General features: G+C 39.7%; 1 protein-coding gene across 11 annotated transcripts in view; it reads left to right on the forward strand.

Annotated features, from left to right (window-relative positions):
* The window catches only part of ppm1ba (protein phosphatase, Mg2+/Mn2+ dependent, 1Ba), a 211,829-nt gene that overhangs the window by 149,387 nt on the left and 35,224 nt on the right, over positions 1 to 27,218 (forward strand). For all 11 annotated transcript variants that reach the window (XM_059985720.1, XM_059985719.1, XM_059985722.1 and 8 more), the window contains one exon: positions 25,107 to 25,224. In XM_059985720.1, the coding sequence (XP_059841703.1) occupies positions 25,107 to 25,224 (118 nt within the window). The remainder of the gene's footprint in view (positions 1 to 25,106; positions 25,225 to 27,218) is intronic.

The following is a 27,218-nucleotide window of genomic DNA, read 5'->3' on the forward strand; positions in this document are numbered from 1 at the left end:
AGAGCAAGGCCTTGGCTTTCCAGAAGAATATAGACTGAATCAAGAATAAGTACCTTAGTGCCATCAATTTTTGAATAGGTTTTATTGTGAAACATTGTGGCTCTTTCCTCCAAGAGAAAGTGAAATTGGTAAATTTGTTTCGTATTATGTGTGCCAAGATACAGTGAAAAACTTCTATATTGTCCATATAGATAATTTCATTTAAAGTGTGTGGTGGTATCATTTGAAAACTGCAAGTGGAGTTGGAAAGAATCAATCAAGTTGTCATGAGTGTGTAGAGTAAGTGTATGAAAGAAGAGCTTTGTAAAATGTATATCTTTGGAACCATTTTAAGTGTAGTGATGTAAGAAACTGAAAAATTGACCACATTAATCGAATGTTTCACTTCACTTTGATGTACAACCAAGCAAAAAGGAAGCAGATAAAGCTAGGAAAACCAGCTTTTGCTCAGTTGCGAATGGAATCTTGTGGCTTAGAATTAAAAGGATATTCATGAATGCAAAGATGCTTCTTAGAATAAAAATCTGCATGTGTCAACATTTAAAAAAAAATCATACAAATATCTAGTGCAGAACCATCTGTACTCTTTTTAACCAACATACGGAGCACAACTAGGAAATGGTGAATGAATGTAAATCCTAAAAAGACAAGATCTGTGCAGCAGGTCCAGCATGATTTCAGAAAGGTTCAATCATTGTCTATTCTTGCAGTATTAACACACCAAAGAGTGAGGTTAGTGTCAGGGAAAAAAAATTCTATTTCATTTGAAGCTGGGACTGACTGCCAGAACCAAGCTGGAATCAGGGACTAAAGGAAAGGTTAATAAAGGTGTACATGAAAGCTCAATATTTTTAAGTGAAAGGAGGTTAAATAAATAATTCCAAAACAATTGAAAAAGCAGAGCTTAGTCACTGCAGTTAAGGAGAAAGATAATAGAAAGTGATTAAAGTGAGCAAAATAAGTATTAGCAATAAAAAGTTGAAGCAGAATTTAGACATTTTTACTAAGAGATTAAGTGTGAGCTTTCTGTGAATTTTTGGCTCAACTTCATTTAAAAAAACTCATTTGCATGCTTAAAGGTGGAGGAACAGGTAGTGGTGAGGAAGCAGGGCATCTGCAAAATGACTTAAACAGATTAGGAGAATGGGCAAAGAAGTGGCAGATAGAATACAGTGCCAGGAAGGTAATGCACTTGGATAGAAGCAATAAAGATGTAGGCTGCCTGTGTGCCACATATTGCAAGGGGTTGTTGGATTTCCATAGTGGGAGAGAGACTTCAAAAGAAGCAAACGGGAGCAGTCATGACATTTTGCATACCACACATTGGATTTTGTATTATTAGACACCTGGCAAGTGCCATTATAAAGAAGTTAGGTTTATGCGAAGTGGCTATTGTGTAAGTAGGCCAGTGTTAGAGTGGGAATGTGAGGCTTTGGCTTATTAGAGATTTCTGTGAGGAGAGGCAGAAGCTGTTAGTAGATTTTTATTGTTTAGTTTTTCTTTCTCTGTTTCCATATTGTACAGTTAGAGCAGTGGGATGCCAGGCATGATAACAGAATGCTCCACTTGCTGTATGTGGTAAGACATGGAGACCTCTGATGTCCCTGATGACTATACCTGCAACATTCCTCACAATAACAATTATTGTTGGGGGCTAATGACAGCAGAGGAAAGCCACAGCAGTCAGGTCTGTGGCTCAGAAAGGGAGGAGAGAAAATGGTGAGCTGTATTGATTGGGGATTCAATGGTTAGGGGATCTGACAGGAGGTTCTCTGGACTAGAATGAGACTCCTGGACATTATGTTGCCTCTTGTGTGCCAGGGTCTGGGACATCTGGATCAAGTCCACAACATTCATAAGTGGAAGGGTGAGCATCCAGAGGCTGTGGTCTTCATCACTGCCAATAATATGGGTAGGAAAGGTGGGAAGGTCCTGCAAAGTGAGTTCAGGGAGATAGATGCTGGGTTAAAGGACAGGACCTCCAGGGTTGTGATCTCAGTATTGCTACCCATTGCATGTGCTAGTGAGGCCAGAAATAGGAAGATCACACAGTTTAAAATGTGGATAAGGAGATGGTACAGGAAGGAGGACTTCAAGTTTTTGAATCATTGGGCTCTCTTTCCAGGGAAGTTGGGTACCTGTGCAGATGGGATGTTTTTCATTTGAACTGGAGGGGGGCTAATATCCTTGAGAGAAGGTTTGCTCATGTTGCACGGTTTGAGGGTGTGTTAAACTAGAGTTGTAGGGGGATGGGAACCAGAACAGAGGGGAATCTCATTGAAACCAACTGAATATTGAGCGACCCAGGTAGGGTGGATGAGGAAGGGATGTTTCCAATAGTGCGAGAGTCTAGAACACAGCCTCAGAATAGAAGAGATGAGGAATTTCTTTTTCCAGTGGATTGTAAATCTGTGGAATTCATTGCCACAGATGGCTCTGGAAGCCAGTCATTGGGTATATTTAAAATGGAGGTCAGTAAGTTTGTGATTAGCAGCAGTGTCAAAAGTTATGAGGAGAAGGCAGGATTGAGAGGGAAAATAAATAGGCTATGACTGACTGGCAGAGCAGACTCGATGGGCCGAATGACCTAATTTAATTCCAGTGTCACATGTTACCTAGTGCTTAACGGTTTCGTGTTTTTCCCAAAAATAATGTGAGAACTGACTATCAGGAACAAATTGAACTTCTAAAATAGCTAAGTTTAACACCAGGATTGAGCTGCTTTCGTCTTCCTGGTGAGAGCACAGCTCTCAGTATCAGTGATTAGAGAGTTTGGTACAGTTTTGGTGTAGTTTGAAATTTTATCTGGTGGTAATTCATACTTGTTTATTATTGTTAAATGTACAGAAACATTGTGAAAAGCTTTCGTTTGCATTCCATCTTGGCAAATCATTCCATTAATAAGCACATCAAGGTAGTAAAAGTGAAAACAATGCAGAATAAGGTGTTACAGAATAAGTTACAGAGAAAGTGCAGTAGACAAACAAATTACAGGTCACGATGAGATAGATTACAATGAGCCCATCCTCATCAGGGGATCAGAGGTGGAGAGCGTCAGCAACTTTAAATTCCATGCTGTTGTCATTTCAGAGGAACTGTCCTGGGCCCAACACATAGGTACCGTTATGAAGATAGCACGGCAGTGCCTCTACTTCCTTAGAAGTATGCAAAGATTTAGCTTGACATCTAAAACTCTGACAAACTTCTAGAGATGTTTGGTAGAGAGGATATTGACTGGCTGTATCACAGCCTGGTATGGGAAGACCCTGAATGAAGGCCCTTGAATGGGAAACCTGACAGAAAGTAGTGGATATGGACCAGTCCATTACAGGTAAAGCTCTCCCCACCATTGATCATATCTGTACAGAGTGTTGTTGCAAGAATGCAACATCCATCATCAGGGATCCTCACCGTCCAGGTCATGCTCTTTTCTTCCTACTGTCATCAGGAAGAAGGTACATGAGCCTAAGGACCCACACCACCAGGTTTATTAACAGTTATTACCTCTCAACCATTAGGCTTTTGAAACAAAGGGGATAACTTGACTTGCCCCAATGCTGATCCATACCCCCACCCTATGGACTCACTTTCAAACAGAGGTCATTAGATGTTCTCTATTTATTGGATACTTACTTAATATTATTTTCTTTCTTTTTTGTATTTGCTGATCTTAATTGCCTTTTGCACACTGTCTTGTTAGTGCAAAATTTCATTGATTCTGTTATGGTTATTGGATTTATTGAGCGTGGCTGCAATTGATTTCAGGGTTGTATGCACATGGTGACATGTACGTACTTTGATAATAAATTTACCTTGAACTTCTGCATTTTAAATTTTTAGCATATTGAGTCTGATAACATCAGGAAAGAAGTTGCCCTTGAACTTTGTACCTTCTGCCAACCAACTAGTGGGAGTATTCAGGGACATTTTCAACCTCTCACTGCTACAGGTGGAAATTCCCACTTGCTTAAAAAAGGCAACAATTATACCAGTGTCTAAGAAGAATAATGTGGGCTGCCTTAATAACCATCACCAGTAGCACTCACATCGACAGTGATGAAATGCTTTGAGAGGTTGGTCATGACTGGACTGAACTCCTGTGTCAGCAAGGACCTGGACCCATTACAATTTGCCTATTACCACAATAGGTCAATGGCAGACACAATCTCAATGGCTCTCCACATGGCTTTAGACCACCTGGACAACACAAACACCTATGTAAGGATGCTGTCCATCGACTATAACTCAGCATTTAATACCATCATTCGCACAATCCTGATTAAGAAGTTACAGAACCTGGGCCTCTGTACCTCCCTCTGCAGTTGGATCCTTGACTTCCTAATCAGAAGACCACAATCTGTATGGATCGGTGATAACATATCTTCCAACACTGGCACACCTCAGGGGTGTGTGCTTAGCTCACTGTTCTACTCTCTATATATCCGTGACTGTGTGGCTAGGCATAGCTCAAATACCATCTATAAATTTGCTGATGATATAACCATTGCTGGTGGAATCTCAGATGGTGATGAGAGGGCAGACAGGAATGAAATATGCCAACTTGTGGAGTGGTGCCTTAACAATGGCCTTGCACTCAACCTGAGTGAGATGAAAGAGCTAGTTTGGACTTATGGAAGGGTAGGACGAAGGAACACTCTCTAATCCTCATAGAGAGATCAGAAGTGGAGAGAGTGAGCAGTTTCAAGTTCCCTGGGTGTCAAGATCTAACCTGATTCCAACATATCAATATAGTTACAAAGAAAGCAAGCCAGCAGCTATAGTTTATTACAAGTTTGAAGAGATTTGGCATGTCAACAAATACACTCAAAAACTTCTATAGAAGTACCGTGGAGAGCGTTCTGACAGGCTGCATCACTGTCTGGTATGGAGGGGGCTACTGCACAGGACCAAAAGAAGCTGCCGAGCGTTGTAAATCTAGTCAGCTCCATCTTGGGTACTAGCCTATAGAGTACCCAGGACATCTTCAGGAAGCTGTGTCTGAGAAGGGCAGTGTCCATTAGATAGGAGGTACAGAAACCTGAAGGCACACAGCGATTCAGGAACAGCTTTTTCCCCTCTAGCATCTAATTCCTAAAGGGACATTGAATCCTTGGACATTACCTCACTTTTTTAATATACAGTATTTCTGTTTTATACACTTTTTAAAATTTATTCAATATATGTATACTGTAATTGATTTACTTGTTTTTTTATTATTATTTTTTCTTCTAGATTATGCATTGCTTTGAACGGCTGCTGCTAAATTAACAAATTTTATGTCACATGCTGGTGATGATAAATCTGATTCTGATGGGAGAGGGGAGAAGAGAGAATAATGACGTTGGAGAAGTCCTTGATTATGTCAGTTGCTTTCCAAAGGCAACAAGAATTATAGACAGAATCGATGGAGGGAAAGCTGGTTTTACACTGCACAATCTCTTGGAAGGTGGTTAGGACCAGGCATGAAAGTTTAAATTACAGTTCAGATTTATCTTGGTGAATAAGGATGAAGTTGCTATCAATAGTAAGATATCTGAAGATGTATTGCCAGAGATTTTATGGATAGAATTAAGAAATTGGGAAATATGTTGGAGCTGCATGAAGCTTTTGTGATAACAATAGTGAAATTGTAAACTACTAATGAAATCATCACACAAGCGTACAAAGGCAGAATTATTTTAACAGGATTTCAGTTTCCATCTGGGGTGTGAATAGAATTTATTTATTTAGAATTTATTTTAATCTTTAATCCATCTCACAACGTGAGGGAGTAAATATCTTTGTGTTATGACTCCGTTGCAATGTACAGACATGTGAATTTAAAAGTCTAATGGCTTGTAGAAAGAAGCTGTTGGTCCTGGCTTTAATGCCAGATGGAAGAAGCTGAAACAGTTTATGGTTGGTGTCCCCAATGATCTTCCAGGCCTTTTTTCTGCACTTCCTGCTACAAATGTCCTCAATGGAGGGAAGTTCACATCCACAGGCGCACTAAGCTGACTGTACTACTCTGCAGTGCCCAGCGATCAAGCTTGGTGCAGTTTCCGTACCAGGTGGTGATACAGCCATTCAGTATGTTATCAGTGGTGCCTGTATAGAAGGTCTTGAGGATTTAGGGGCCCATGCCATATTCCTTTAGTCGCCTTACGTGGAAGAGACGCTGTTTTGCCTTTTCTTCCCATAAGGCCAGTGTGTACAGTTCAGGTGAGATCATCAGTGATGTGTATGTTGAGGAACTTGAAAATACTCATCCTCTCAACTGCGGGTCCATTGATGCTGATTAGGCTGAGCTTGTCTCTGTTCCTCCTGTAATCCACAATCAACTGTTTTTATTTTTTGGACATTGAGGGAAAGGTTGTTATCCTGGCAACACAGTGTCAGGCTATCAACCTCTTCTCTGCAGACTGTCTCATTACCACTAGAAATAAGGCCGATCAAAGTCGTGTCATCTACAAATTTGATCAGCAAATTGGAACTGTGTGTGGCAGTATAGTCATGGATGTTAAGGGAGTAAAGATAAGTCCAGGTAATGCTGGCTGTATAATGAGAGATAAACAGTAATCTGGGAAATAAATAAATGGGTCAAATAAGAAGATGACTGTGAAAAGTTCATAATATAATGCAATACCGATTCATTTTGTACCTCTGAGGATCAAAATATCAGCTTCCACAAATTATATCCATGGACAACAGTCTAAAACACCATATAAGCAAGTATACCAGTGCAGACTTTGTCAACGAAGTGATTGAAAGTGTGATAGAAAACATGGCAAGACTATAACATTAGTATGTAAAATGTATCAAAATGTAAAAGATGCATCAAAATCATCACAGAAAAATCTTATAATTGGTTATAAGGGGTTATAAGGGGTTATAAGGGGTTAGGAACAATGTAGCATTTAAAATTGATTATGATTGTGGAAATGATTTTTAGTTTGGATAATTAATTAGTAGTAAGAGTCCATTTAACTTATGTACTGGCCAAAAAACTAGCTCAATTCCTACAGTCTCATAGGCTTTGACAATGTTTTTATGCAGTTGCCTTTTAATTGCAATGTGGGTTTCTGCAAGCATCCAGAAATCCAATTTTCTAAGATTCTCTAATTTTTTTACCAATTATTTTAAATCTCTGTTCTATTATTGTTAACCACCTCTTGTTATGGGGAATAGGTCCCTGTTTATCAGCTTTAGTGAAGTGCACTCAATTTGAAGCACCTCAAGTAAATCAGCTCAGGAATTCTTTATTTCAAGGAAAACAACTGCTTATTAAAAATTCTCAATCCTGACATCATCATCTAGAAATCGTCTTTAAAGCTTCATGCTCTCATGTTCTTCCAATAGTTTAGTGACTGTAACAATGTACCAAGCAATGGCATAAGCAATGTTTGCATTTCCACCTTGATCTCCTTACTCTTGCAATTTAAGCCACAGCAAATAGAGTCGAATGTCATAAATTAGCCACCAATTTCTACCATTCTGGCACATTCAGACTTCTGTGGATGTGCTCTTCAAGATATTTCTCTGTCTATAATTGCATGGTGTAAAAAGTCAAAATCCTTTTCCCTTGATGGGGAAATTGAAAACAAGAAGGCATAAGTTTAAGCCAAGACTAAGAAGTTTTTAAAAAGGATCTGAGCAGTAATGAGCAGTAAAACTTCACACAGGAAGTGATTGTTGCCTAGAATGTATTTCCAGAGCATATGGTAGAAGCAGATTTAATTATTGGGTTAAAGGCATTTAGACAGGCAATTAAATAGGCAAGGCATAGGAACATACAGTCGTAATGTGAGTAAATGGGGTGATTGTAGATGGACAAAAAAGTTGGCCCGGGCATGATGGACCGAAGGGTCTGTTTCCTTGACCATAAGATTCTTAACACTGTGATATCTGTATCGCTTCATTTTTTTTTGTGTTGACTTGTTTGCCAATGCCGACTCTAATTCTCTCTATTTCCCCAATTTGAATTCCATTTGCTATTTTTCCTTCGGCACTGCTAACCAGACTACTGATCTTTTTCTGCAGCCTATCTCAGGCTTTCTTATCAACAATTATGCTGCTAATTTTAGTACTTTTCCAATCTCTCAATAACCATGACTCTTGTATTTAAATCAGAATCATTGGTGTATTATATAATTATAAAATAGTAACTTCTTATTCATTGCTTGTAATCAGAAGGGAGAATTTGTCATGGGTGTGCATCTTTGAAAAATTACATCTCTGACTTGAGGCACAGCAGTGTGTTTCTGAAATGCACTTGTACAGGAACAGGTCATTCATTGCAGTAAGTATCCACTGACTTTCACACCCATCTATACTAACTGCTTTCACCCACATTCAACCATAAGACATAGGAGCAGAATTAGGCCATTTGGCCCTATGAGTCTGCTCCCCCATTTCATCACGGCTAACTTATTATCCCTCTCAATCCCATCCTCCTGCCTTCTCCCCGTAAGCTTTGGTGCCCTAATTAAACAAGAACCTATTAACCTCTGTTTTAAGTATACTCAATGACAGATACACTACCCTCTGACCAAAGAATTTCTTTCTTATCTCTGTTCGAAATGGATGCCCATCTGAGGCTGTACCATCTGTTCCTTGACAGCCCCCCCCACCCCCACTATTTGAAGCACTCTCTCTACATCCACTCTGTCTCAGCCTTTCAATATGTGTTGGGCTTCAGTGAAATCCCCCTTCGTTCTTCTAAACTCCAGAGAGTACAGGCCTAGAGCCTCCAAACATTCCTCATATGTTAACACTTACATTCCTGGAAAAATTCTCATTACCCTTATGTGGGCCTTTTCCAATCCCAGTACACGCTTCCTTTGATAAGGAGCTCATAACTGTAGTGCAGTCTGACCAATGCCTTATTAAGCCTCAGCGTCACAAACTTGCTCTTATGTTCTAGTCCTCACAAAATGAATGCTAACTTTGTATTTGCCTTCCTTACCACTGATTCGTGCTGCAAGTTAACCTTTAGGGAATTCTGCACAAGGACTCCGTAGTCCCTTTGCATCTCTGATTTTTAAATCCACGCTTGAAAATTCTTTGGCAATGTGGAGCAAAGATGGCAGCCTTGTTGGTGGGGGTCACTGGATTGTACTTCCCTGGCCAGCCTATGTGTCTCTGATGCAATTGTACTTTCTGCCTCATGTGTTACTGTACCCTTGTGGAGAGAGGAGTGCCACTCAACCTGATCCTGGGTGATAGGCTCCTATGTCTAGGTTGATGCCAAAGGCTTTCAGTGAAGTTTTCAGGGTAGGTAGCTTTTCCTTTGAAGTCTGATGGGGATGTAGTTTGCTATGAAGCTGTCTCTTAGGCATGTGGCCAAGTGGTTAAGGCTTTGGACTAGTGATCTGAAGATTGTGAGTTGGAACCCCAGCATGTTGTGTCCTTGAACAAGGCACTTAACCACACATTGCTTCAGTCCACCCAGCTGAAAATGGGTACCGGCATTCTCGTACTCTCAGTCACTTCACGGAAACTGGCATAACCACCGGCCTGATGAGCCTATACGGCTTGGGACAGGCTTTAACTGTCTCTTAGGCAGCCGATATTCTGGAGTAAGTGCTACATGGCCTGCCCAGCACAAATGGGATTACATTAGGATGGCGTCGATATTAGGTAGGCATGTCTTAGTAAGAATCCTAGTGTGTTGTCTTGCCAATTAATGTTGAGGAGCTTTCTGAGTCAGACTGTGTGGAAATGGTTCATTTTCCTGGCATCCTGATGGTACACTGGCCATGTTTCACAGGTGTGAAGCAGAGTGGGAAGTACTTGTGACCCTATACACTTTCAGTTTCATCTGTTGACTTGTGCCTCACCTGTTCCAGATGTTGGCGTAAAGTCTGCTGAAGGCTACAGTTGCTTTGGCAATCCTGGTGTTTACTTCCTCACCAATGACAACGTTCTGGGACCATGTGCTGTCAAAATGTGTGAAACTGTTCACTGGGTTGAGTCTTTGACTTTTGATTGTGACGCTTGGCTCAGCGTACAGTATTGAGCAAAGCTCAGGCACATATCAGTTGATATGTTATTCTTGGAAAATTTGCCATAGCTCTTCTGCAAACTTTGGCTGTCATGCTTACTTCTGTCTCCAGGTAATCTCAGGTGGCCTTGATGTTTAGGTAAGGGCTCTGAGGAGGCCATACTATCTGTTGTAGAACTCCTGTTCTTATCATCACTGAATATAATTCTTTATGACCTTGGCCATGTGTTTGGGATTATTGTTCTGCTGCAGAATGAATTTTGGACAGATCAGACTCCTCAATGATAGTATTACATGATGGATAGAATCTGCTTGTACTCCTCAGCATTGAGGATTCATTAATTCTGACCAGATCACCAAATCTACTTGCAGAAATGTATCCCCAAACCTGTAGGGAGCCTCCAGCATGCTTCACTGTTAGCTGCAGTTATTCATCCATGTTGCATTCTCCAGCTCTTCTACAGGCAAACCACCTCCTGTTTGTGTGAAAAACTTCAAATTTTGACTCGGCAGTCCAGAGCACTTGTTATCCTTGTTCAGCACACCTGTCCTTGTGTTTTTATGCATAGTTGAGTCCCTTGGCTTTGTTTCTGCTTCAGGGAATGACTTTTTTGGCAGCAGCTCTTCTGTGAAGACCACTTCTGACAAAACTAATCCAGACTGTAGAGGGGTGTATTTGGGTTACAATGGTTTCTGTGAGTTCAAGCTGAAAGCATTGGTGAACTACTTCCAATTTTAAAGGAATGTCAGTTTGATGTGTCTCTTCTGCTGCTCTTGGTTTCTGTGCTGTCCACTGCATTTCTGGTCCTCAACCTTGCCTGTTTCTTTGTGCTTTTTCAGAAGAGCTTGGGCAGCACATCTTAAAAACTCCTGTGTGCTGTGAAATTTCTGCTTGGGAAGACCTTGCTGATGCAGGATGACCACCTTGTTGCAATGCGTACTCATGCCATGTTGTAAAAATTGATGATTTGAAGGTTAACTTGTCACATCTGCCACACCCTTAACTTTTAGTTTGGTTGTCTTTTGCTCAGTTTGATTTCTTCTACACCAGTTTTTGTTTCAGATAATCTGTTTAGTTCATTCAACTCATTATGTCATTGATGATTAGCATCCTATTTGTCATCTTTGTTTCATCATACACTAAGCTATATACTACAAAGTATTCAAGTTTTTATTGGGAAAGTGGTCTATTACTCAATATATTACTTTAATGAAGTAAAACATTTTTCCTGTAACATTTAATCTTGGCATATCTATAGAACAGTAACTAAACTGTAAACATGTAAACAAACTGCAATGCAGATGTAAATAAAAACAATAAATAACAAGCATGAAATAATAATATAACTAGAGTCCTTAAATGAGTGTAGCTATTCCCTTTTTTTTCAAGAGCCTGATGGTTGAGGGATAGTAACTGTTATTTAACCTGGTGGTGCAGTCCTGAGGCACCTCTACCTTCCACCTGATAGCAGCAGAGAGAAAACAGCATGCTTGGGTGGTGAGGATTTTTGATGGATGCTGCTTTTCTGTGGCAACATTTCATGTTGATATACTCAACGGTTGGGGGGGAGGTATTTACCTGTGGTGTACTGGGCGGAATTCACTACCTTTTGTAGAATTTTCCACTCAATGGTATTTGTGTTCTCATACCAGGCCGTAATGTAGCCAGCCAACTCACTTTCCACCACACATCTATAGAAATTTGCCAAGGTTTCTGATGATATGCCAAACCTCTGCAGACTCCTGAGGAAGTAGAGGCACTGTCATGCTCTCTCTTTGTAATTATATTTAAATGATGGCTCTAGGACAGATGGGTCTGAGATAGTGACACCCAGGAATTTAAAGTTACTGACCCTCTCTACCTTTGATCCTCCAATAATTACTGGCTCATGGATCTCTGGTTTCCCTTGTAATCTACAATTAGTTCCCTGGTCTTATTGACATTGAGTGGGAGGTTGTTATTACACCATTCAGCCAAGTTTTCAATCTCCCTCCTTTATGCTGATTCATCACCCACTTTGAACAGCCCACAACAGTGGTGTCATCAGCAAACTTGTTTCTGGCGTTGGAGCTGTACTTAGCCACACAGTCATAGGTGTAAAGTGAGCGGAGTAGGGATATTGTTTGGAAGGGGCCACTTCCAATCAACTTTGGCCAGCTCCTCTCATGCCTCTGTAATTCCTTTTACTCCACTGTAATACTGATACATCTTCCTTTATCTTCTCCCTCTCAAACTGTATAATATGATCATATTATGATCACTGCCTCCGAAGGGTTTCTTTCCCTTTAGCTCCTTAATCAAATCTGGTTCATGCCTATTTGTTTTTCTATTTCCTGTTGAAATTTGGATCCCACATCCTGGCTAGTGTTCATATTAGGTTCATAACTTTTGATGCCTTGGCGAGTCAAATGCTTTTCTTGAAGCTTCTTAAACTTTGTGAGAAGACCACCATTCACTGTGATCTCAGGCATTGAATTCCAAATTTCAGGCACTGGGTGTGGGGAGCAAAATTCCCTTTCAGATTCCCTCTAAACCTCCTTCCCCTTGCCTTTAACATATATCCTCTAGTCTTGGATATCTTTGCTATGAGAAATAATAAACTATCTTTCTTTCTGTGTCTCTTTTAACTTTGTATATTTCTTTCAGGACAGGTGTTTTGAATTGGGCCACAGATAAGTAGAAATGCTATTTAATGAATAGCACGGCTCAAATGATTAGGAAGTTGATTTGTGGACATCTTTTCCCATGTAATTCTTTGTTTTTTATGGTAGAGTTTTAATTGAGAAAACTTGTTTTAAAAGAGCCATTTGAAGTTAAAGTTGTATTTTGTTCTTAAACTAAGATTTCTATTTCTAATTAAGAATGTGTGTGGTAATGGAATTTTACACTGAAACTGAATTGTAAATGGCAAATTTGGTAGAATAGAAGCATAAAAGAGTGATTTGTCCCATTGTGCTTGTACAAATCCTTGGAAGGAACTATTTGATTAGTTTGTGAATTTTACCTGATACTCTCACTGATGCTCACGGGGGGGGGGGGGGAGCCAAGTTGTGTTTAAGAACCAAATGGTTGAAGGGAAATAGCTGCTCTTTGTTAGGTACCCCTAAGGTTCATATTTTAGTCAGCTAATGAGACTGACTTGGACACTTGGATTTCTGCTGACTACAGAGTTGCTTGGTTACCCTGGTGGAGAGAGTTGGATGGACAACAAATGTTATAGTTTCTCTGCAGCTTGTTTTGAATATACAAGGACACACAGCTCAAGAGTCAAGATGGATTCGGGCAATGTAAGACACCAGTGAGTCGGTCGCTGGTTTAAACTTTCAGTAGCCCAAAAGGGGTGAGTTAAGATCAATCCAGAGTATTGATAAATGACTCTCACAAGTTTTTTGCAACTAGAACAAGTTTGCAGGAGGAGAGGAGAGGAGAGATAGGTTTGAAACAGAAGAAACCTAGTGACAAAGAGATCACTGGACTCTCTCTCTAAGTAGCCCGTAAGGGTGAGTTTGTTTCCATTCGGCTTCAATAGTGTGATTGTCATTTAGTTAATTCACATAGTGGGTTCTCTGGTGAGGGGAAAACCTTTGTGAATACCACGTGTGTGTTTACCTTTTTGTCTGGGTGTGGTAGTTCACTGAAGAAAGGCACCCCTGTGGCAAATCACTGTTGGAATTATTTCGTATGTCATGGAACTGGATAAATGGCTATCACGTTGTGTGTTGGAGTAACCTTGTGGAATCTACCTATGTGTCGACCCTTGCCTGGGTGGTGGTTCCCTTGAAGATGGTCCCCTTTGTGATAAGCTACTGTTGGTGATAATCCATACATGGATTCTGTTTAAGTATCCTATGGCTACCACTTTGAGATGGAATTCGGTTGTGGTATCACTTATGTTGAAAGGATATTCATTGAAGATCACTGTCGGTGATACTTCGTGTATGGAGTGGAACAACTTCAGAGATGAAACCTCCTACTATTGTTATTTTGTATTGCTGTCATGGAAACTGTGGAATATCGACATAATTCCCTTCTCACAACATTCACCTTTGGATTACAAATATCTCTCTCATACCAACAATAATAAATCTGAGGATTGAACTGAACTTACATACTATCATAAGTCTGTAACTTTTGCCACCTGAGCTTGAATAATTTTGGGAACTTTATTTACACTTATATATGACGTTAACTCTTGATTTACCTGATTTAAGTTACTATATGACATATTTACTAATAAAGTAGTGTTTTGTTAACAGCAAAAGCACACTCCAGGCGTGTTCTATTGTTGCTGATACTTTTACAGGGTTGCATATACGTGACATCTTAAACCTGGTGGTGTGAGACTTCAGACTTCTATACCTTCCGTCTTATGGCAGTTGTGAGAAGATGGCATATATAGGAAGATGAGGTTTTTTGAAAGTAGATGTTGCTTTCTTGAGGCAGCACCTCCTAGCTACACTCAATAGTAAAGGTGGATGTGCCTATGATGCATTGCACAAAGTCCACTACTCTGTAGCTTTTTCCTTTCCTGTGCATTCAAATTGTCATAACAGGCCATGATACAAAAAGGTTATTCAATGTGAAATGTTAAACTATATTCCTGCTGGGGATAGCTTCAAAGCCTTTAATTGTCTTTTTGACCAAAGGTACATCCACCAAACAAGTTGGAATTTGAAGAATCAGAAGCAAAAGTCAAGGACCAGCAATAAATTTCACCGGTTTGCAACAAAAAATTAAATATATAATTTTTTTTTGTTAAATGAAACTTTACTTTGGATCATTATTGTTGCTTTGCAATATAATGCATTAAATCTCAGAGTATCTCAAAGTTTATTGAATTTATTTAAAAATCTTACATCCATCCCACAATGTGAGGGAGTAAAAATCTTTGCGTTATGACTCTGTCACAATGTGAATTTATAAGTAAAGGCTCATAGAAAGAAGCTGTCCCACAGCTTGTTTGTCCTGGTTGTAATGCTGTGGTACTGTTTGCCAGATGGGAACAGTTTATGGTTGGGGTGACAGGTGTCTGTGACGATGTTCCAAGCCTTTTTGAACCTGCTGCTCTAAATGGCCTTGATGGAAGGAGGTTCACGTCCACATTTATGCTGGGCTGTCTGTACCACTCTCTTCAGTGCCCAGTAATCAAGGTTGGTGCAGTTCCTGTACCAGGCATATACAGCCAGTCAAGATGCTCTCAATGGTGCCCCTGTAGAAGGTCTTGAGGATTTGGGGGCTCATACCAAACTTCTTCAATAGTCTGGGGTGGATGAGACACTGTTGTGCTTTTTTTTTGCCACGCAGTCTGTGTGTACAGTCCAGCTGAAATCTTCGGTGATGGCGTATACTCAGGAAATTGAAACTACTCACCCTCTCAACTGTAGATCCATTGTTGATTGGGGTGAGCCTGTCTCCATTCCTTCCGTAATCCACAGTCAGCTCATTTGCTTTTTGGACAATGAAGGAGAAGTTGTTATCTTTGCACCAGTGTTTCAGGGTGTCAACCTCTCCTCTGTAAGCTGTCTCGTCATCTGCGAATTTGGTCAGCAGATTGGAGCTGTGTGTGTCCATTATTTTGAGAAGTGAATATCTGCTAAAGCTGCCCAAGTGAGAAAGTAATCTGGCTCTTGTCAGTGTATTGAGGAACTGTCAATTAAAGAGTCGTTGGTCTAAAATTTGTGAGAGACATGTCTGTTTGGCAAGTTAATGCTACTGAAACATCAGGAAACATTTAATTAAAGTCATTTGGTGCACAGGAATAGCACCCCCACCCCCTCCATTGAGCCAGGAGGGTTTGTGCTCACACCCATCCCCAAGATGTGTGAAGATATCAGCTGGTATTTGGGTGTTTGTCAATGTGTATACTGTTTTGTGGTTCTCTTTCTGAGAACTTCGAGATGAGAAATGTTCAGTCTTTTATAAGACTAAAAGACAGAGATGGTAATATTTCAAGGAAGAATATGTGACTTCCACATTATTCCATATTATTGAGCCACCATTTATATGGCCTTAATGTGCAAATTTATTACTGTATGTCATTTCAAAAGAACTTAATCACCTTGTGCGAGCCTGGGATGATCTGGAAATCACAATAACACTTCATGGGCATTAAGCTTTAGTTTTCAGCTGCAAACTCACTGATCTTGATGAGGTACTCATGAGATTGAGAAGCTTGAATAATTGAGTAGAGAAATGGGGAAGGAGCTTTTAATATTCAGTCACAATTCAAAATAGTGGTTATCCGAGCTTCATTGCCTTTATTGTTTAAGTGTTAGACCTTTATTTTGTGTGTGCGTTGTGGGGTTGAAAGTATGGAATCTGTCTAAAACAAGCACAGTAGCATCCCATGATTATTTCTTGTAGCTTCATCTTCATTTATGCTGGGTCCTGATTATGCTCATGTAAAACTCCTTTGTCCAGGTTTGCTTAATGTTTGCTAGTAGACCATATAGTAATGCAATATGGAATCTGATCCTTCAGCACAATTCATCCGTGCTGATTGTGTTGCCCAGCAAGTCCAATCTGTCTGCATTTGGCTAAACCTCTCATATCCATGCACTTAAATTGAGATGGCTTTTCAATGCTGCTCATGTGCCTACTTCAACTACTATTTCTCTTAATTTCAAGAGCAGTGGATTCAGTTTCTGAGATTGTAGATTTTTTTTTTGCTTTTACCACAGATTTTTCTCTCCTGTTTCTTAGGGATTGTTGCATGAAATATGTCCTTTGTAAACAGTGGAAAATAGTTTTAAAAAAATAGGTTTTATCCTCAAAAAAAATCTTACAAGGTACATCTGTTGACAAAGCACCATTATATCAGTACCATATAGTCTGTACAATGCAGAAATGGCTCCATGTTGAAATACAAGCGACAAGGCCTTTACTTGCATTTGACTTCTGCAAAGATCATCCCCTGGTCATGGTGGAGAGACTTGTGAGTTCCTGAGATTCTGAGAGCGAGGTCACCTGGAGTTTAGCTCCTGGTAGGGTCACTCATGGTGGTAAGGTCAAGGGGATGGTTCCAGACAAAGAGTGCCTTAAAAGCCTCAACAGTGGAGTTGGCAGTTGATGACACACCACAGTGTCAGTAAAAGCAGAGGAAGACTTCAGCAGTGAAGGGTCCACAGTTGTCTTGCACTCCATGCCGCTGGACCCTGACCCTGATCTGCCCTTGCGTCAGCCTCCCTGCCTTAAACAAGGTGATGCTCAGGTGTTTTCTGTTGAGAGAATCCGCCATATCATCCCAGATTAAGTCCTGTGGTGATCAGCAAGTAGCAAAAGGGGCAGGATTGAGAGGTTTGAAAGTGGTAGTTGTTGGCTGGGCTCCTGGACTGCAGCAGAAAGTGTAGTTTGGCAGTTGCACCCACAACTATGCAACCTCTTTTAGCTCAGTCTGTTCACCCCACTCAGGGAACGGTCTTGAAAAGGGTGCCCTAAAAACAGCCTGCTTCGAAACCTCCTGACTGGACAACAAGATGGCAGCTATTGTGAGCAGTTCTGCACAATCTCTGGACTCATACAAGTATGAAAAAGTGCCCTTCTTTGCTTGCCTGGATGTGACACTCTTGAGCATTCCCAAGAAAGATGAAGGAATTCAATGTCCTGGTCGGTTGGGACTTCAGTCTTTGGAAGGGTACCATAGGAAAGAAAGGCATTGGCAACATCAACTCAAATGGAGTACGACTTCTCACCATATGTGTTGAGCACAATCTTATCACAAACACACTCTTCCACCAGAAAAGTAAATTCAAGGCATTTTAGAAGCACCCCTGATGTAAACAGTGGTGTTTCATTGACCATGCCATTGTCCAAGCTGGCACCTTCAATATTCACTGTGATGTGAATATTGAAAGGCCATGATTGGCACATTTGACTGCTGGACAGATAATCACCTTATCTGCTCCACCATGTCCATCAGACTCATGGAAAAAAAGAGGGTTCTTAAGAAGCATATGAGACCAAGACTGAAATTTGAGAGCCCGCTTTACACTGTCACCCAACAGTACCTCCAGGCCTCATTTGGGGGAAAACTTCCAACAGGAATATCCAGAGGGTATTAAAAAACACTGGGATTTGCTTAAATCCACCATCTTCAATACCTGCAAAAACATCCTTGGACATGTCAAGCAAACATCAGGATTGGTTTGATGATAAGAACATGGAGATGGAACTCATCTCCAAGAAAAGGAAAGCATTTTGTGCCTGACAGATGACATCAGCAGCAAGGCCAAAAGAGAAGCTTACCCCAGAGCTAAGGCAAATGTCCAGTGAATGATAAGGGAACAAAAGAATACGCGGTGGTCTGAGAAAACCCTGGAAATCCAGAGACTGCAGACTCTGGTGACGAGATGTTTCTTCAGTGCCACCAGAGTTAATTCAGATTAAACTCTCTGTGCCCAAAGGATGGGAAGAACCTGCTAAAAGATTGGAAGGATATCAACAATTGATGGTGAGAGTACTTTCAAGAGCTTCTTAACTGCAACAGCACTGCTGAACCAGAGATTACTATCAAAATACTTAAAAGACCTGTGAAGGAACACATGGGAGAACCTCCCAGTATGAAAGAGGTCCATCAAAAGCACAAGTCGCAACAAAGCTACTGGTCCTGATAGGATCACAGTAGAGATCCTTGAGGAAGGTGGATCAGCTCTCCTGCACCACGTACATGCCCTTTGCTCATAAAGGTCTGGGAAAATGAAAAACTGGCCTCAAAGCTCAGGGATGCTCTAATAGTGACCATATTCAAGAACGGAAACAAGGCAGGTTGTGCTTGCACATATCCTTGTCAACCAGCTCCTTCCGCTATCTGAATAAGTACTCCCTGAGTCTCAGTATGGTTTCTACTCATCCAGAGTTATTGCAGACATGATCTTCACTGCACGCCAATTACAGGAAAACTACCTTAAATAAAGGCATCCTTTGTACTTGGCTTTCATAGATTTGACGAAGGCATTTGATACAGTGGACCACCAAGCTCTGTGGCATATACTATCGAGAAATAGCTGTCCTGATGTAATTATAAATGCTGAGGCGAATGCGTGATGATATATCAGCCTCAGTACTCAGCAATAGTGACTCTGAAGCAGATCTCTTCACTGTGAAGACAGAAGTCAAACAGACTGCATCATTGCACTCACCCTATTTGTCATCTTTATTGCTGACATCCTTCATCTCATTGGGCAAGACCTGCCACATGGAATCCCAATTGTGTATAGAATGGTCACCAGGCTTTTCAACTTCAACCAGTTCAAGGCCAAGAACAAGGTCAGCACCACTTATATCATGGAGCTTCAGTATGTGAATGACAACACCATTGTAGCACACTCTGAAGAAGTCCTCCAATGCATCCTGAAAGCCTTTCCCAAGACATATAGGGCCCTGGGTCTTATTTTGAATATAAAAAAAGACACAGGTTCTATCTCAGCCATTTATCTAGCCCTCCATAAAAGTTGTTGTTAACTCCCTTTCCCTACCTTGGCAGCATTCTCTCCTCAAAAGCAAACAACCTCCTGAGTAGTGTTAGTGGAGCCTTTGCAAGATTAAGGAAAAGAGTTATTGAAAACCATGATCTACAGATCCAGACAAAACTTTTGATCTATAAAGTCATCCTTCTGTCATTACTGTATGGAGGTGAATCAGGACCACCTACCATAAACACATGAAAGCCATGGAACAATACCACCAAATAACCTTGTGGAAGATTTTGAGAATCAGCTGGAAAGGTAGATGAACTAACACCAGTGTATTGGAAGACCTTAACAGCATTTCCACCACAATAAAGCAACACCAGCTGCAGTGGATAGGTCATGTAATTCAGATGCGTAACTCGCATCTCCCCAAATAGATCCTTTGCTCTCAGTTGAAGGAAGGTCAATGAACCCCTGGTGGGCAAAGGAAATGCTTCAAAGATAGCAGCAAAATCAGCCTGAAGAAATTCAACGTTACATCTAAAAACTGGGAAGACATTGCACTCAATAGATGCACTTGGAGGAAATCTTTTTTAGAGGGAGCTGTGCTGCATGACAGCAACCTGTGCTGTGCCACAGGGAATAAGTGGCAGCTGTGAAAAGAGGAAATGACCAACCAAAAGAGTGATACTTAACAACAGCCACCACTTGTGTTCACACTGCATCAGAATATGTGAATCTCTGACAGCCACCCAAGGACCTGCCAGTAGGCAAGCCTTTAGTTAGGATAATATTTTAGTTAACTCAAGTGATCCTACTACTGCTACTACTACTCATTTGGCAAAAGGAGTGCATGAGCAGAAATTTTGCCTCGGGACTTTGTTTGGGAGATTCCAGCTACCACTAGGATATATCAGTTGCAAACTAAGCAAATGTCTTTGGTCCACTGATTTTTAAAAAAATGCATTATTTACAAGAATGAAGCATTTCATTGGCTATTAGGCAAAGAATGAGTGGTAAAATTTCTCAAGATAACTGCTTCAATTTGTGATAGTTACACCAAACTGATGTGAAAGCTCCTGTTGCTGTCTGATAACTAATTTAAGTCTGATGTATCTCATTCCACTTCCTAACTTAAAAAGAATATGATTAGACTGTACATTGAGTGTAGCCAATAATGTCAACATAGCTTATTGGTAACATAAACGACCCAGATATTTAGGGAAAGAAAACATTTAGAAAATCCTTTAGCTTATTTAGGAGAAGTAACGCCAAACTTCCTTTCCAATGCCAGAAAATCTCTGGAAACTTCACTGGCTTGTATACATGTTTCTAATTTCCCTGTTGTTACCTGCACTGGTATTGGCATATTTTGCAACAAACCACACTTGCATGAGTTGACAGCTACTTGCTGCAAAAGGTTGATATTTAACCAATGTGTATGTAATTTATGGTTTATTTTGTTTAGAGTAGTTTTTCTCGGTTAAGAAGCCCCATCATTTATTATGTAATTAAAAGATAGTAGATTTTGCTGAGTTGTACCTAGTTCTGGTGATTGTATTATCTGAGAAAAAGGCAAAGAGGAAATTGCGCAAGTTCATCATTGTCTAAACACGCAGCTCTTAATTTTTTGTAGGCATTTATGCACTTGTGACAACTGAATGCATGCTTTAAGTGTAACATTTCCAGGGCTATGTGATTTTGGTTTGTAAAAATTGAAAAAAGTAAACAGGAACAGTTGGAGGTATAGGTGGAATGAAAACCTCCAGAAAATTCTCCAGAATTTCAGCATATTTCATGAATCTTTATAAAACAGTGACGGATTCTGGTCTTCAGTAATGTGAATGTAAGCGACTTAATGACTTTAAAGGAAGAAGCCTTTGTTAGATTTTGGAGTAAATTTTGTATTCCTGACAGGAGGATTTCCTCACGGAGTAAGAATCAGAGAATTGTACATGTAGTTAGATTTCTGGTTCAGATTCACATCCTGGCACTATTTCCTCAAAGATTATGGTATCACAGATTTTCCCTTAAACTTTTTAGGTCAGTAGGTATTTTGGATCTGGGATTCTGTTAGTAAAATGTGCTGAAGTTTCATTTGTTTGATGCAGCCAGGGAAATTTGACATATCATTAAGCCGTCTTGTTTTTCTTTTCAGCTGAAGTTGATGAACCCAGTAATCAGTTGAAGTTCTAATTTGAGTGATCTTTTCTCTACAAAGTGCTGCAAGAGGCAGAGGCGTCTGGATTAAGGCAGTTGTATTGTGTGTCACAGTAGGAGATTTACAAGGATGTTGCCTGGTTTGAGGAGCATGCTTTATGAGAATAGGTTGAGTGAACTTGGCCTTTTTTCCTTGCAGTGACAGAGGATAAGAGGTGACCTAATAGTGGAGTACAAGATAATGAAAGGCATTGATCCTGTGGATAGTCAGAGGCTTTTTCCCAGGGCTGAAATGGCTAGCACAAGAGGGCATATTTTTAAAGCTTGGAAGTAGGTACAGAGGAGATGTCAGGGAGAGTGGTGAGTGTGTGGAATGGGCTGCCGGTGGTGGAGGCGGATATGATAGGGTCTTTTAAGAGACTCCTGGGATGGATACATGGAGCTTAGAAAAATAGAGGGCTATGCGTAAAGCCTAGGTAGTTCAAAGATAAGGACATGTTCGGCACTGCTTTGTTGGCTGAAGGGCCTGTATTGTGCTGTAGATTTTTTATGTTTCTAATAAAAAAAATAGAAACAGGAGTAGGCCATTCAGCCTGTCGTGCCTGATCCATTATACAATAAAATTGCAAAGTCACTGGAGATAATTTTTTCAGATGCTATATATTAAAGCCTGCTATCAGTCGGAGTACCTTCTACTTGTTCATTATTGAGTTATCTTGATCTCAATTCATCCTGTGTAGAAACCATATTTCATTGATTTCCTGCTTGGGAATGATAGTAAAGCTGAAATGTTACTTTTGTTTAAGTGTGAAAGAAAATGAATATCCAATTTGGAAAATCTAAATAACAACTCAATTCCTTATTGCTGAAAACAAAACCAAGAGATTCAGCAGGTGCTGGAACACACACAAAATGCTGGAGAAACTCAGCAGGTCAGGCAGCATCTGTGGAGAGGATTAAACAGTTGATGTGTTGGGAGCCGTATAAGCTCAATGACTGGCTCTGCAGCTCTCTAGGATATAGATTTTTTTTTGAAGATTCTCATCTCTAACCTTTTTCTTATCATTTACTTTTAATAATTAGTGGTTGTTTCAAAATTTTGCCCCTTAATCTAGATTTTGCTTCTGCCTTGAATGTATGCATGTACCCCCTCCCCCTCTCGATGTCTACTGTCAGGGAATATTAAATTTTCAATGCTACCAGGTGTCATTCTTTTAATATCCAACCCGCTTCATGTTTCTTCATAAATTATCTCTTCATCTCTGCAATCAACCTCCAGATCCCTTTTTTGTTGCTACACCTATCCTTTCACATCATCGGTTTTCTCCATCCAAAATCACAAACAGGCCTTCAGGTGAAGCAGTGGTTCACCTTGCTCTTCTTAAAGACTAGAATTTGATGTTCACTACATCAGAGAAACCCGAGGCAGATTAGAAAACAATTTGAAAAGTACCTGCATTCAGTTGAGAGGGTCCTGAGCTTCCTGTTGCTTTTCATTTTAGTTCTCCACCTTATTCCCACTCTGACCTAGCTATGTGTAGTTTATTACAGTGTTATAAAGAGGCCCAAAATACAATTAAGGAGCTTCTTTCTTCTGTCGGAGTTTTTCAGATTCTGAATTGATTTCTGCAACTTCAAGTAACTATTGGAGCTGGCCAGTATTGTTGTAAGTCATTCATCAGACATTCTGTCTGCATTAGCACAGCATGTCCTACAGTCCCAGGTTCAAGTATTTATATTGTCTCTCTCTAACTGTCCCGATTAATCTACTGACCAATGAACCTATATAAATTATTTTGTTGGCAACTCTGGCCCCACTCTATCTGATAAGTTCCTTTAGTTCTGTCCCAGTTCCAACAAACTTTCAACTTGGAATATTTGTTTTTTTTCCCCCAAGTGTTCTTTCTTGTATTTCCAGCATTTTCGAATTTTTATTTCAGCTTTCTAGCAAAGTATTCTTGATTTTCACTTTTATATTTAAGATCCCTCGGTTGCAGGCCATCATGTCCTGAAGACTGCTGTATGAAATTAACGGGTCCTGTTTTTTTCCACAGATGCTGCTTGATCCACCAAGTTCCTCCAGCAGATTGATGCTGCAGATCTCAGTATATGGAATCTTGTTTCCATTTATCTGTTCATTTTCTTTTAAAAAAAATAGCTGAACCGCCCACCTGTTTTCACATTACTTACTAATTTCTCATGTTCTAATTTCTTTCTGTTCATTTTGTGTCATCTTTTGCTCCCAGTCATCAGACTCTTTTCAACAATATTAATAGGCTTTTCAATTTTATAATTTTCTTATTTAGTTATGGATGATCTTTTTTGTGTCTTCTCAACTTGAGGCATCTTTTGGTGGATTCTCAGTTCAAAGTTGCTCTCCATTAGCATGGTAGAGAGAAAAGAAATGACAAAAAATGTGTGATTAAGTTCAAAGCCATGCATAAGTTAGAAACTAATGGCACATATAAATTTCAAAAGGGGTTGTGGCACAAATTTCATATTTTAATACAAGGATAGTAATTAATGATACTACAATTTATATTCAGATAAAAATAATAGTATATCACCTGTAAAAGTCAAGAAATTGCAGTTGATTTGGATAGTCAATCAGGACCCGTACATTTTGGCCAAACTAAGTGACTGCCCCAGTTAGCTGAAGTTTCATGGAAAAAGCTGAAAAGGTAGAAAAAGACACCTACAGTTTAACAGAATAACAAATTATGTATTTAAATGAAATAGAGAATAAATTGCAACACTGCCGAAACAACTATAGTACTATAAAACTGTGTATTAGCTCCTAATAGTTATTGGCAGAGGAACTCATTCAGTGTATGCTGATGCGCTCTTTTGATTGTAAATGAACAAAATCAGTGCAGATAGTGGACTGCCTTCAAAATGTGCTTTTGATGACTGTACCTCATAATCTTCATTTTAATTGTAATACTCAAGATGATTTTCAATACCTTCAATTCTTCATAGTCCCTAACTTGTTGAAGTAGTGAAATGGTTTCATTTTCACCCCTGGCTGTTTCTGGCATCACTAAGCCTGAATGCTTGAAACCGCAGTGAGCAAAACAGTTCTGATTGTCTTACTATTAATTACAGTATTTGACAAAAATCACTGCTCTTTAAGTACAAATATGCCAGTGACGCTATTTAAAACGGTTTGCTCTAAACACGCTGTAGTGTCTTCCAGCCACACGATGTGCACACAACTGACAGCAGTTAGAAAATGCTTGGCATAGTTTCCTGCCCCAATTAAGTGATATAATGTCCAAAATAAATGAAGGTAAACCTGGCTATTTTCTCAATTAGTTTTTAATTCTTTAAGAGTTTTCCTAAATAAGTAGTGGACCAATTAACTGGAATCCACTGTATTCATTTTTTGTACTTCAAAATCCATATGTGTCAATTAAGCAACTCGTGAAATTTTGCAAATTAATTAACTTAGTATTGTGTCCTTTGCTTAACTTAGCCAGTTCTATGAATATGACTGATTTGTCTGATAATCCTGTAGAGTGATGTTTTTATAATATTACTTCATTTGTTTCTGTAGGGAAGTAGAGACAATATGAGCATTGTACTGGTCTGCTTCCCTAATGCTCCCAAGGTTTCAGAAGAGGCAGTAAGAAGAGATGCTGAACTGGATAAGTACCTGGAATCTCGCGTTGAAGGTAGGATAGATTTGGCTTAATTGTTTCTTTCGGCTTGAGATATTTGTAGAAAAGATTCAGTGAATTTATTACTAAGTAGGTTTTTAAAGTAATAACTTTTTTAGGTATCAATTTAATTTTTTGTGTTCTCAAGAGAATGAAATATCTTGAGAACATTTAAGAACCCCTTCTCCACTTGTCTGTGTAGAATGTGAAATTAAATAAAAATAGTCCATAAATGTGTCACTGGTCACGAATTTGTCTTTTTCCTTCCAGAGTGTAGCTGCTTTTTCCAGTTATTTACAGAAATATGTTGCTTGTGATCTGTGCATAATTTTACCTTTATATATTGCCTTGCTAGATGTACCACCAAGATCTGAGTAGTGGAAGTGTCTTCCAGTAAATGATGACATTGTGTTTGTTAAACTGGAGAAAATTTTAGCCAGGCTTAAACTACAGTCGGCCCTCCTTATCTGTGAGGGATTGGTTCCAGGACCCATCATGGATACCAAAAAACGTGGATGCTCAAGTTGGTGGACTTAAGGAGCCAGTAGAGCTCGGGACCTGCAGCCAGCAGTGCTTCTGTTCTGGAAAACGATCATGATTGAAAATAAAGTGGAAATAATAGATCAATTAGAAAGGGGTGAAACGCTATCAGTCATTGGAAAAGCGTTAGGCTGCAGTCGGTCAACGATCGGAACAATTTTAAAGGATAAAATGAGAATAATGGAGCATGTGAAAGGCCCTGCCCTGATGAAAGCTACAATTATTACTAAGCAACGCAGTTGTTTAATTATTGAAATACATGTTTCTTAAGTGTTTTATATGCATAGAAAGGTAAAATATATACTAAGACAAGCATTTGACTAACTGATGCTAAATAATACCGGATGTACCTGTTCCGACTTGGAGAACTTCCGTTTTTTAAAATTCCTGATCCATGGTGACCTATGCACATTCTCCCGTATACTTGAAATCATCTCTTGATTACTTATAATACCTAATACAATGTAAATGCTATGTAAATAGTTGTTATACTATATTGCTTAGGGAATAATGACAAGAAAAAAAGTGTACATACTCAAACAACAAGTGCTGGAGAGAGAATTTCTGGGTTTTCTCAATCCGCAGATAAGGAGGGCCGACTGTAATCATTGTATCCATCTAATTATACTTTCAACAAGGATCAATGCCCCCTTAATGTAATTCCCATCATTATTACAAATGATCCAGTATTTACTTTTAAATGAGTAGTTCATCCTCCATACCTCAAGTCACAAAGATGTTCCCAGGCTTTGTGTCTTCCGAAGGTAGACAGTTTAACAAAGGATGGTGTATTGATACTCAATGGTCCACAAGTTTTTTTACACCTGTAAAAGTGTCGGGATTTCAGTAGATTTCACCAAATTCCATTCAAAATGTTGGCCTCAGTGATAATTATCCAGTATTAGAGTTGTTTGTATTTTTCCTGCTGCATCATTTCATTTTGGTTTTCAGGTACAGGATCTATTGTCAAAATATTTTAATAGTGACAGGATGGCTAACCTTGTTTCTAGATTTGTTTTATCTTTATTTTTATTTGTATTTTTAATATTGTTGGAGTATAATTGTCAAGGACTAATTGTTAAAATTGAGTGGATGAACTCAAAATGCAGCTGCATCGAGCTGCAGCTCCTTAGGGACTGCATTAGGGGAACTGGAGATGTAGCTTGATGACTTTTGTCTGGTCAGGAAGAGTGAGGGGGTGATAGGAGTTATAGGTAGGTAGTCTCACCAGGGCCTTGGGAGACAGATAAGTGGGTAACAGTCAGGAGAGGAAAGAACAGGAGTCAGAGGCTGGAGAGTAGCCCTGTGGCTGTCCCCCTTAACAATAAGTACTCCTGCTTGAGTACTGTTGGGTGGGACGGCCTATCTGGGGGAAACAACAGTGCCTCTGGCATAGAGTCTACCCCTGTGGCTCGAAAGGGTAGGAGAAGGAAGAGGATAGCAGCAGTGATAGGGGACTGTATAGTTAG

Source organism: Hypanus sabinus, chromosome 12, assembly GCF_030144855.1.
Source record: "Hypanus sabinus isolate sHypSab1 chromosome 12, sHypSab1.hap1, whole genome shotgun sequence".
Lineage (NCBI taxonomy): Eukaryota > Metazoa > Chordata > Chondrichthyes > Myliobatiformes > Dasyatidae > Hypanus > Hypanus sabinus.